Here is a 13,084-nt window from a genome sequence, read left to right on the forward strand (position 1 = left end):
CCCCTTGCCCTGTCACTGGGCACCACTGAAAAGAGCCTGGCCCCATCCTCCTGACACTCTCCCCTAAGATATTTGTAGGCATTGACAAGATCCCCCCTCAGCCGTCTCTTCCCCAGGCTACACAGGCCCAGCTCCCTCAGCCTTCCCTCACAGGGGAGATGCTCCAGTCCCCTCACCATCCCTGTAGCCCTCCGCTGGGCCCTCTCCAGTAGTTCCCTGTCTCCCTTGAACTGGGGAGCCCAGCACTGGACACAGCGCTCCAGATGTGGCCTCACCAGGGCAGAGCAGAGGGGCAGGATCACCTCCCTCCACCTGCTGGCCACGATCCTCCTAATGCCCCCCGGGATCCCCCCATTGGCCTTCTTGGCCACAAGGGCAGAAAGTTCCTGAGTAGTCATTCTGAATCTTTGGGAGTTTTTGTGTTTTCAAATATCTTATTTTTAATGATTACAATTAAATATTTGAGATCATGAGGTTTGACTTTTCTGAAAAGTTGAGGCAAGTCTGTTACAATTTCTGTTACTGGACTTCATAAATATAAGTGAATGTGGATTTCCAAGCACAAATTAACTAACAAGTGAAGATGCAGAGTAAAACTAAAAATATCAAATGGTAATTTCAACCAATTAGACAAAAATTTCCTTCCTGAACAACACGATTTACTTCTTAAGCTTGAAAACTGAGACAGAAGATCTACTAGAATTTGATTTTAACATCTGGAGCATGTTGTCCTGAAAGTTTTCCACATGTATGGTTTGCTCTAACACTCCCCCAAACCCCAAAATCTGAAGAGACCTGGGTATCTAGTACTGCAGGACGGCATGCTTTTTATCTCTGCTGTGGGTGCAATTTGAAGTTTTTGATTCACCCTTGGCAATCATCACTGGAATTACTGGAATGTCTTGAAGTGAAATACAGTTTTTCCTTATCCAAGAAACAACATCAACCCCCCGTATGTGTTCATTCATCACCCCTGTTCTGCCTCCATCTATAGAGACTGCAAAGATTGTTATTCATAAAAACGTGGTGTTCAAGGGTAATTTTTGAATTGCTTTTGGGTTGGAAAATGTAATCAGCATTTCAGTCACTAAATTGCAATCATAAAATAGGTGATGCTACAGCACACAGCAATTCTCTGTTTTCTGTTCTTTGTAATTAGAACCCATTAGGGGTCCAGAGTACTTGATTTTTCAGGCTTTAGCAACAGATGCATGTTTGGGGAAAATGGGAGGTTATACTTCAGGCTCTGGGTTTTTTTACAGAATGGCAATTTTACCTTAGCCAAAACACCTAGGACCAAAATTTTCATGATAAATTGAATCCCTACAGACCCACGTTACATACTGTTAAAATCCCAATCAGGTGTTGAAAGAATAATGCCACCCCTTGTTTTGTCTATAACTGTTTTTTGGCCCAGCAAAACTAAATAGATGAGTTATCTCTCTGTCTTATCCTCTTAATGACAGTTTGGCAAAAGAATCCTAAGCTTTTCCTGGTGTCCTGAGAGGTTCTGTTCAGAAGAGCTCCTACATCTGGAAAGGTGGCTTTTCTGAGCTGGTTCTGCAGAACAGTTCTTTCCTCATGAAAACCTTATAAGATATCATATTGTTTACACCGACAATGAAAAGCCACTTTTACTTAACAAAACGTTTTTGAACAAATACTGGTTTATGACAACTTGTGGTCTAGCCTGAGTTCTACTCCTCTCTGGCCACCAAGATGTCTGACAGCACTGAAAAATGTTTTGGAGTTGGGAATTCCTCTGGGAATCCTCTCTGAAGGTTTTAAACATATTCTTCTTGATTTCACTTAGTGGCTATTTTTTTTGAAAGATGCAACTGTGCTGTTGTACACAAACAAAAAGTAGAGAGAGGCAGTTATCTTGATTGGACCAATTTCATTCCTGCTGTAACACAGTTAATGTGATATGTGCATAAACGGGCAAGTTCTTTTCCTCTTGAGTAGAATGGAAGTAAACTGAACTGTAAGCCTGGTCTTAATCCAAAGATGATGATATTATTAGCTGCTGCTGCATAGTTAAAAACAGAAGAGGTGTCATCATTGGTAACAAATTTTACAGAAAAAAAAAATAATTTCTTTTTAGATCACAGTGTAATCCAGACACTGCTTTGCATGAAGGACACGTTGTGTCAGCGCAGGAGCTGACTGTACTCTTGCAACCTGTTTTTACCCAGAATTCCAGACATCTCATCGTATTCCTACAAGATACGGTATGTAACATTAATTCCTTTTCTCTCACCAATGCCAAGTACAAGTCTGTACTGAAATGAGATGCTGTGACTTCTCACCAATCAACTCTTTTTGTTTTTCAGCTTAGCATAGATGATTTCACATACCTCAGTGAATCCTACGGTAACAAGAACCCATTTCAAAATGTTCAGGCAAGCATTTCTCTCTTTTATTTCTTTATATGCAGTATTCAAAATTTAAAAAAAGATGAAGCAAGATGCAAACAGACAGTAATTGGGAAAATTAAACTGAATTACAGCATTTTTCCTATTTAAATTATTTATTGAGATTACTCCAGTTTAAGCAGATGGGCAAAGGAAATCAACTGACTTTGCAGAAGTGTGTTTTGTAGCTATTTTATTTCTGAAGATCAAGTTTTCAGAGTTCATCATAACTGACAAAATTGTTCCTAAAAGTGCTGCAATTTTGGTTTGTAAAAAACAATATAAACTTCAAGACTGACATCCCAAAATCCTGTTTTGAAGCCATGAGAAGAAAAGAGGTTATAGGAATCAATTATTTATCGTTGATTTTCAGAATTGAGCACCCATTTTATTTTCACAGAAATTGAAGCTCCTGCAGGGAGTTAACCGTTCTGTGTTTGAATGTAGTTAATATATGCCTAGATACTGGATTGCTTTAATCTTCATGAACAAAAGTTGTACTACTTGAGTAACTTGAAATAAACTCCAGGCACAGAATCTAAAATGGACCCCTCCTCAGCCAGTCAGCAATTTCAACTTCTGTCCTCACTGAGGAGGTTTACAGATTTTGAGCACAGCATCTATGGTTGTACTTACATGACAGTATATTGAACTGTAATTAGACAAATTAAGTGTTCACACATGGAAGCCATAAAGGCATTCCTGCAGGCAGTGCAGGATGAACAGAGTTATTAGTAACATAACTGGTATCAGAGCACACAAGGAAGTGTAAACTCCCAAGCACCACACAGCAAGCTGCATGTATAATTAAATACATAAATATTCACACATTACCTGTCTCTACATCTATACTAAGAACCTCATGTCTTCCTAGTGTCACTGACGCTGGAGATCTTAATCTCTTTGCCATATATAACAGCATTTTAACACTGGTGCTGGAATAAAAACAACTATTCAGAGTATGTACATGAGTTTTCTGAGGAATGGATGGAAGCAGTATTAATTTGTAGTATAAGGATCAGCAGTTGTGTCCACAGGCAGATGTACTGTACTTCTCTGATATGTCTTATCTTCTCTGGGTTTAAAATCTATGCACGGCTGTGTCTGGAGCAAATTTTGTTGCTGCCTGACTGCAAAACTGGTTTGATTTCAGTGGCTGTGTGAAAATTACACATGGCATTGCAAGGTCCTAATGATGTGGTAGTCTTACTTAGGTAGGCCCTGGGTGTTTAAGAGGAGGGATATTACAGTATTTAAAACTTTCTTCTTTTGCCTTGTAATCAGGACTCCATCAGCACTGTAGATAGAGCTTATAGCCAAAGGCTAGAGATGAGTCCAGAGGTGGTCAGGTTTAGAAATCAAGTGGTAGACTGAGTGGACTGGGGAACTAGGGAGAACTAGTGAGGAGGTCCTCAGCTAAAGGAGGAATTGTCTTGTACCGTATGATTGTACAGACAAAGATTGGTCTGTATCTGGCAGAGCAAAGATATTTAACCTGGGTTTTCAACAAGCTGAATAAACGTCAGTAATTGTTTGCTTTCTGACCTTGCCTCTGGTCCATTTCTCTCTTGGAGCTAAGAAACCTTTTCTCATTACAGCTTCTTTAAAACTTGAAAGTTTCTTTTGACAGATTGCTCACCTTAACTCCAGCACTTCCTAGATTTGTTGTGTTTGACTTGGCAATCTTAATACTTTTCTAGCATAGTTTTGTGGGGGTGAAGTGCTGTAACTTGAATGAAAGAAAATGAGATGTATAAATTAAATATTTCTTTTTCACCTAGGTGTCCGTATGGAGAATTTTGTCAATATCTGTTGCATAGATTTGTAGCTGTTAAGGCCAGAAACTATCATTATAAAAATGATCCAGTTCCGTCTTGGAGATCTTGTAACAGAGGCTACAAAAATTTGTTCAGTTGCACTCCACTTGAGCTACTTTGGAAAAGAAATATGTTCTTAATCATGCTATGAAAGACTGTGCCATAATATTCACAGAACACAGGACAAGGTGAAGTTCAGGTCTGAATTTTGTCACTGGGGAAATTAGAATCTTTGATGTTGCATAATCACAAATTTTTATACCTTCACACTCCATACTATACAAGTGATTCGTTAAGCTATAATAGATGTTCCATGTCACTTGAGTATCCTCCTTTTGAACTTCAGAAATACAAATTTATTCACAAACCTAAACTGGAGATCTCAGTTAGAATGTATGTGTGCGTGTAGCAGCATGTGTACTCCAAGATGAAAGTGTTATTTGTAAAATAGTTATAGGCTTGTAAACCACAGAGACATTTGCAGATATTAGATGTGTTCAGCTACATTAGCAGCTGTTTTGAGCTTTTGGGATCAATGGGTTTGTATGCAATAAAAGAATTCTATTTCCAGTTAATACAAAAGGAATCTTGTAGGCAGATAATTTATCTTAAACTTTCAAAGAACTTTTAAATTAAATAATAAAATACAAAGATTAGCACTTGGGGAACTTTTTTGTCAAGTACTCACCTACCCTACGAACTATTTTTCTTTAATATTGGCTTCGGCTTTCCCCAGGCAATACTCAGCTCCTTAGAACTGCAGTGTATGGTAACACACTCCAATTAGTGGCCAGCTGTGCAGCTGCAGAATTATTATTGTAAGTCATTACTATTCGTGGTTCTATATCTCCATTGTATCCTCACTCAGTGCTCATAGACTAAGGAGGACTATTTAGTCACATGTGGTACAGAGGTCCTACTATAGTTTTGATTGTCTTTATTTCCTTTCTCTTTACCTCTTTCAGTTTTATTATATTATTTTTTGACAAAGGGACACGCGGGACTGCATAATAATCAAGATATAAGTTCATCATGGATTTATAAAGTGGCATGGTGATGCTTTGTTCTCTAGCCTTTTCCAAAAAAAATACTAATATTTGATTCTTCAATTCTGATCATGAGCAGCCACTGAATTGCCATTTTCAGAGCTGTGTGCCTTCTAAGGTTTCATTACTGAAGGCTAACACTTGGTTCTGAGTCTATTATCTATTACTGTGTACATAAAATTACTGTTGTTTTTCTTACCCTGTGCTCTGCTGAAATCAATTTACATTGAATCTCATCAGGTACTTTGTTGCCCAAGACGTTGTACCAGGAGGTGCTTCTACAGTTCATCAGTCAGCCCTTGTCTTTACTATGTTGAATAATTCAGCATAATCAGCATATTTCATTAGCTCAATATTGATGCCTTTTTACCAGATAATTTATGAACCTATAGAACAGAACAGACCCTATAGTCTGTATTTGATTCTTTGGAATAGTTCCTTCCATTCTTGGACTTCAGGTTTGCTTTTCTATAGTTCCTCAGATCTGTCTGTAACCCTTGAAAAAACACCCTGGTGTCATCTTTCCCACCATACAGTACAGTGGTAGGGATGTTTGTTCAACAATACTTTCCATAGTTGCAACATATTTTACCAGCTAAAGTACATCAGATCAATTTTCATTAAAGTGATAATATATAACATTATGCATACATTTGGAGAACGCAGCTACAGTGTAAAAGTCTGTAAAATTAATAGTAATTAGAAAGTTAAAATGCAATGATAATTTTCTTTGCAGTTATCACTGTGTAGAAACAGATGTGCTTCCAAATCTGTTTGAACAGATTTTTCTTCTTTATAGATAGCCCATTGACCAATGCTGTAGAAAATACAGTACTTTAATATTTTAAATTACATACTCACAGGTAAAGGATGAAGATTTAAAAGATCTCTTGCATGGAAGAGCCTGCCTACTTCAGGTGTAGGTTCCCAGATATTTCTAGAACCAACACAGGAGTCTTTCCCAGCTAATATTATTATAATAATAATTATTATTATAGGACTGTCTATCAGCTTTGATGCCAAACATAAAATAGTTCAGAACAATGAGTACTGCTACATGACCTTTTATAGATGGATGCATGAGTCTTTAACAAAGACTTTAACAAGAGTTTTTTAATGATAGATCTAAATTTACTCCATACCAGCTTCAAATTGCTTAGGTATAATAAAGCGGTTAATGTAACACTGAAAACAGATCTGGGCAAATATGTCCAAGCCAGAGCTTTATCATAGCACAGCAGCTTGGCTTCAGGATGGCTAGAAATGTGTGCAGAATCATCCTACACCTACCTTCAAAAAACCTAAACAGCAATATATGTAATCCAAGAGTGAAGTTACATGTAATATTTCATTCAGGAAAGGTGTTTCAGGGGACACTAAAGGAGGTAAATGTACTAATAATCAGAGTAAGCTGCCCATAGACAGGTTATAGATTCTGTCATTTGATGTAGGAAATTCTGTTATCAGACCGACAGCTCAGTAACAGGTTTTCTTTCCTCTCCCTCTTTCTTACCTACTTACGATGTGGCTGTACCTCCTTTATTTAGTCTTTTAGCAGAATGCAAAATCAGGTGTTTCTCAGCAGTCCCCTTCATTCTCCACCCTCTTTTGGAGTTCTTGCGTTTTGAGCACGCGTAGTAGTTGAAATCCTAAAATGCATAAAGCAACATATGGGTATTGTAAAGACAAGTGTGCAGTGGCTGAATGTCAAGGATAAACAAGAGGCATGGGAGCAGAATGGCTGTTTGAGGCTAATGAGTAGATAGCCAGCTGTGTCTGTCCTTCAGGTGGAAGATGGTTGAATACCAACGGCTGGAAGCTGAGACAGATGGCAGTGTAGGATTGGTTAGAAGCAGAAGCACAATTCAGATATTACTCAGTAATGATGCATTTTATATCTCATTCTATAATAAATGAGTAATCTGCTTAATATATATCCTTAGAAGAAGAGGCTGCTGCCATTCTGGATGCTGCTAGGGGGAAAGGGATTAAAATATTGAAAATAAAATAAAATAATTAACTATTTCTCAGCATTTTAGTTCTAAATTCACATATCCAAACAACCCAAAATTAAATCTATCATCCTTTCCTTCCAGGCACTGTTAAAAGCTACTCAAAGACCTGTGAAGCAGATCAGTCCTTTCTGCTCTATTTTAATTTCTGCAGTTATTTTTCTATCAGTCTGGCAAACTAGACAATGCTGCATAATCCTCCCTTATGAGCATCTATAGAAATGTGAAAATAGCTAGCCTTTGCCTAGGAAGGAACACATGTGAGCAATTAGAAAGAACCAGAGCAGGTCAGAAAAGTGGTAGGCAGTCAGAGAACAGACAAGGAAAAAGAGTAGGAGGAGAAAAGTGTTAGCAACATCACAACGTTTGCATCAGTTAGAGGAGGAGAGACACTCTATAACAACTTGAATATATGAATGTTGGATCAAGCGACAGACTCAATTTAGACTTAAATGTAGAAAATGGGAAAGTAAAGTTAACAAATTGTAAACTAGGACTCAAAGAAAAACCACCTTCTAATATTCAAATTAAATCTGTGGTGCATTGATTTTGATCGTTCTCAAGTCTCCATCTGTAGAGAAATGAAGGCAGTGGGTTGATTAGCATCGATAATATGCTGTGGCCTTGCCTCGAAGGCAGTGGGTTGATTGATATGGACGATGTGCAGCTGTAGCTCATTCCACTAAGTGGTTAAATAGCCCTGAGGATGGCAAAAGAGAGGGCTGGATGGAGGAGGAGTGGTGTGGTCTGACCTCTGGAGGAAGGAGAAACAGCATGGCTAGTAGATCTAGCTGATGGTAAAGCCTTGTTGCAGTCTGCTAGTTTGATTGTGCTGCAACAATTGGTGCTCTGTGTGAGGCTGACTGAGTTGGACTCCGACTATAACATCCACCTTGTATTTTCTTTCCCTGAGTATTTCAAGTGGATTTTATTATCAAGAAAAATCTTTGGAGAAAATGTTTTTCAACTATGCAGGTTTGAAATGTATAGAATAAGATATTTTTTTAAAAATTAATTTCACTCAAGTATTGGCATCAGAAACTCGGCTATGAGAATTACAAATGAAGTGGTACATACCCTGATGCTTGGTTATCTGAACCAGTTCAGCCTGAGCTTTATAACTTGTATTTTGGATAGAAAGAAAGAAAGTACATGGCAGGAAGTTTGCTTGTGTGTGTCTGGAGGTTCTGTAGATCCTGGAACCTGTAGCTTTCTTTAATTAGTAGTTACAAATTAGACGCTTTGTACCATGTGCCGTACCATCAGGATGTACACAAAGGAAGGGTACTTACTATGCAAAGTATGACTCTACTGAATAGAGCTACTCAAGCATGGGGTGTCTGACACTGATCCTTCTCACCTGCAAGGGCGTTGTTAGGTGGTCATCTGGTGAGCTTTGCTTCTGGCTAACCTGTCTTCCCCCAATACGTTCTCAGCCTAAGAACCTCTACATCCTCTCTTCCCCCGCAGGTGTGGAAAGGACGGTAAGAATTTGATGTCACTGAGTGCCTTCTTGCCCTAGGAAGATGCCGGAATAAAAGCAACCCAAGTGTCCCTTCGCTGCCCCTTTCCAGGAGCAGCCTGCAGCCAGCCTCAGGCTGGTGAGAACTCATGTAGTGTTTACCATGGTGGTTCCTCATCTTGAATATTAAATTTAGGATAATAAAAAAAGGTTTGTTTTTAATTATTAAGCAAGTAAATAAACTGTTGATAAATTTATTACAGGAAATCCTTCAGTCTTCTTCATCTTTAGTTTTGCCAGCTGTTGACTGCGAAGCTACCAGGTATCTGCTGAGCTTTCTTCAGGAGTCAGGAGCTTGGAACTTAACAAACATAACTAACCTTGATGTCTCTCAGCTGGCAGTGAATACATCTAAACCAAACTTACTGGTGGTTCAGCTACGACCACTTGTCAGGTAGGAGCTTGTCACAAACAAAACTGACTCGCGTGTGTGCATGATTTAAAGCTTTTGAAAATGATATTTGCTCTCAGGGAATTTAAAAAGCAAATTGGAAGCTTATAGGTTAGCAAAGTTATTTTTCTTGCTATATTTTTTAAATATATATATTTTCTTGCTATTTTTTTAAAGTCCACTGATGAGTTTACCAGGTGTAATAGATGAATTACACTGAGAAAGTCAGGCATTCCCATTGTCTGCCTCTTTGTATAAGAGCAAAGGGACAACAAATAAAACTAAATGCAACACACTTCTAGCAGAAAGGCTGAATTATTTTATGCAACACATGATTAACCTGCAGAATTATTTGCTAGAAGGCATTCCAGGGGTCAAAAAAACCTGTCGGGATAAATAAGCAAGCAAACTTACAGACAAACCTGAAGTTCATATTAATAAAAAGACTGGTTTTCATCACTTTAGAAGGAAGAGAAGGGCTATAATTCTTATTTCCAGGCCTATGATGACTATGAACTAACAGAGGTAGAGAGGGACTGTTCCTTCAGATGAATCTATATTAAAAAAAATGTAAGGCATGGGTGTATTGAGCCACTCTGCTCAGCTTCTCCTGCTCTTTCTTCTTCCTCACCTGTAACTTGGGCATTTGTACATGTTGGTATAGAGTGTGTGTATCAATGGGTCCCAAGGAAGTGCAATTATAGCTACCACATCACTACACCAAAGACGACGTAATACCAGTTTTAAGGAGCTCATGTTAGACAAGGGGTCAACACCAAATGAAAAGAAACCTCCACAGAGACTGGTCAAAATAATATCAGTAATCTGGCTTATCTGCAGCTAAGGATGTTTGAGGAATCAGCCGAGTATGTGGTCCTTGTACTATTAATGGCTTTGCAGAAGAAAAGGGTCATAAGGAGGAGATGAGAGAATGATGGAGGGACTGATGCTGACAGGAATCCTTTTCCTAGTCAATATCTTTGTACATTTCTGGTTCACATTGTTCTTGCCTAGAAAAGGTTTTAAATTACTTTTCTCCACCCTTTTTGTAGTGGTCTAAATAAGAATTTCACCCTGGAAGCTATTGCTGAAAATGGTAAGCAATATGACAAATATATAACATTTTATCATTTAAGCTTGTGTTTTCACTTGAGCAGATTGTATTCTCTAGTTCCTTGGTTTTGCTGTAATACTACTATTTAACAGTTTTCTTTTACTCCATCTATAGTAGTTACCAGCACTCAATTATCATATTGTTGCAGTGCTGAGTGTCTGATTTAGAATCCAACAAAATGAATACAGTTCTGTGACCTGAAATGTAATGATAATTCACCTCTTTTTCATGGGCCCTTGCTCATGCTCTGGGATCCTCCCAGTTCAGAGTACAAAACCTTCGTCTTCATGCAGCTCGGACTGCCTCCCTGGATCTCACCTCGCACACCAGCAGCTGGAGCTGTCGGGCTCATCTGGCAATTTGCAGGTCTTGGTCTCAACAGAGGGTGCCTAAATGAAGAGTAAATTACTTTCTAATCTTTGTAAAACAGTACTGAAGCCCTTCACAGCCTTTGATGTTAGAGTCTTTTATTGGTTTTGCAGGTATTAAAGACTACTTGTTGAAGTCAAATCTCTCCATATAACACTATAACAAAACTTTTCTTGCCTAGCATCTGTCTGGCTGAAAAAGAGGTGTCGTGTACCAAAGAGGCACTGATAGGCACCTGCTTTTTGCAGAGCTTTTGCTTAGTACTCTAAATTAAAGATTGAGTTATGAAATCTGCAGATCACTGTAGTGGTAGTTTCAGGGACATAGTGTAGTGTAGTGGGCTGATAATTAGTGTCCTTAGCGCCTATGCCTGTTTCTGCCCCGGGCTGGGGGTGTAAAATCAGAAGCAGACTTGAAAATCAGGGGAAAATACCTTAGTACTGAAATCAGCAGTCCTTTTCTCTTTGTGCTACTCCAAAGTGAGTGTGGATTTTATACTCGAGTAAGCAGCTGGTTTTCCATCTTTGAATTGCAGAGGACTTGTTTAGTTCTCTGTTTGTGTCCCCAGGGCATATTAGATAAGAAAAGCCTTGGCTTAATGTTGGCCTTGGCAAAACATTAGCTTTTTCTTTATGCGAAGTTTCTTTCATCAGCTGCACAAACTCAAGAATAAGCTTTCCAAACCTTGTCTCAGGCCCCGTTATTTTGGAACAGCAAAGTTAAGAGGGTACGTGTGCGATGGCAGAGGAGCAGGTTATACCAACCTTCTGGTTAGCGCTAACTAGCTGTTACCAGGAAATGGGTGTGTGGATCAGGGAAGATGTACCACTTCGTATGGCCAAGTGCAAAACGTGCACTTAGTATTCTGCATCTCAGTGGGAGTGTGGGCTGAATCCTCATCTTCTGGTTTATTTGCCAAAGCAGCCACCTAATGCACTGCTGAATAAAAACTGGAACTAACATCAGCAGGAAGTTTTAATTCAAATGAAAGTTACTGAGCCACAGTTCCTGAAAATTATCCCACTGAAGGTCTGTGCAGCAGAGGGGAAAGAGCTGGAAGAGAGTCATTCCAAAAGTAGTAAATTGTCCCAAACACAGTTTTCCAATGTAATCTGGGCTCCAGCAGGTCAAGGTGTCCAAGTACTATTTGCAGCATAACCATAGCCATTTGCCAAATATTGCTGCCAGGACACCCTTCAAGGTCAGAACTGCTTGCAAGGTCATGAGTTATTGGTGTTTGTTATGGAGGGACTGCTGCTAGATCTTACCTGGGTAAGCAACAAAAAAATACTATTAGTCACATACCTGCAACATGAGAATTGTTAACCCGTAAATTTTACTTATAATTTTTTTTTCTTTTAGGATCAACAATAAACCCCTAGAAAAACACTGCAGATGGGTAGTAGTCCGCCTAGTTCACAAAATTTCTTATGTTTGTTATAGCAACTTCTTTCCTTTCCACTGTAGAGGGTTTTAAATTCTGATGTAATGAAATGTCAGAGAAATCTCTCCTGCTGTTTTACTCATTGCAGACAGGAAGCTCTGTAAGACAAAACAAATGGGCTCAGATTCTGCCCAAGGGAAATGTGCTGTTTTGAAATATCTAGAAGCTGGAGTAGACAGAGGGTTTTAGCATGTTATTAAAATGAGGCCCATGATGAAATCCAAACTGGAATTCAGAATCCAAATCTGCTCAAGTTTCAAGGGATTCAGACTTACTGCTTTCTTTATGCCTCTTTTTAGTAGTTCATCTTTCTTTCTTTAATGAGGTAGTTTGTTATTACTCAGTTTTTGCCAGTTTTCCTAAACATTTTTTTACTCAGGAGAAAGTTGCATTCTGTCCTGTCAGTCTTACCTGCTGGATCCAGTATACCTCAAAATCAATGGCAAAACTGACTGACTCCATCTGCAAAAAATGAGGCTCTTTAATTGCTATTGTATGTGTTCCCTTTTCCACTCTGATTCTCAGTGCATTCCTCTTTCCATTCTTTCTCTTCTCTCCCATTTCCTCTACTCTCATCTTGGTCTTTTCTATTTCTCTCTTGTTCATAGTTTATACTCTTCCTTTCTTTTAACTTTTCTCCTTCCAAAAAAATTCTTCTCAGTTCCTTTATTCCATCCCTTCCAATCATATGTAAAATTTCACAGAGGAATTAAGGTAGATTAGAAATTAATAATAGTGCTAATCCTGGACTCCCTGGTGAAATTAAAGGTCTGTGTCTTCAATGAGTTAGGTTTAATCCTTCCACCGGAGCATAGATGCAGGCAGCTATGCTGATTGGAAGGTGTTACCCTAGGCAAACTAGTCTATGTAGTGTTTCCTTAATCCATGCTATCTAAAAAACCCCCAAAATAAAACCACCACAAACTTCAGTAGAACCACTCTAAAATCACTCTAA

At 38.7% G+C, this 13,084-nt stretch overlaps 1 protein-coding gene across 1 annotated transcript in view; it reads left to right on the forward strand.

The window, feature by feature from the left end:
• LOC101919973 (V-type proton ATPase subunit S1-like) overlaps window positions 1-13,084 on the forward strand; it is a 56,344-nt gene that overhangs the window by 5,716 nt on the left and 37,544 nt on the right. The window contains exons 2-5 of the mRNA XM_055809037.1: window positions 2,105-2,231; window positions 2,334-2,402; window positions 9,015-9,205; window positions 10,255-10,298. Of these exons, the coding sequence (XP_055665012.1) occupies window positions 2,105-2,231; window positions 2,334-2,402; window positions 9,015-9,205; window positions 10,255-10,298 (431 nt within the window). The remainder of the gene's footprint in view (window positions 1-2,104; window positions 2,232-2,333; window positions 2,403-9,014; window positions 9,206-10,254; window positions 10,299-13,084) is intronic.

The sequence above is a fragment of the Falco peregrinus genome, chromosome 6, assembly GCF_023634155.1.
Source record: "Falco peregrinus isolate bFalPer1 chromosome 6, bFalPer1.pri, whole genome shotgun sequence".
Classification (NCBI taxonomy): Eukaryota; Metazoa; Chordata; class Aves; order Falconiformes; family Falconidae; genus Falco; species Falco peregrinus.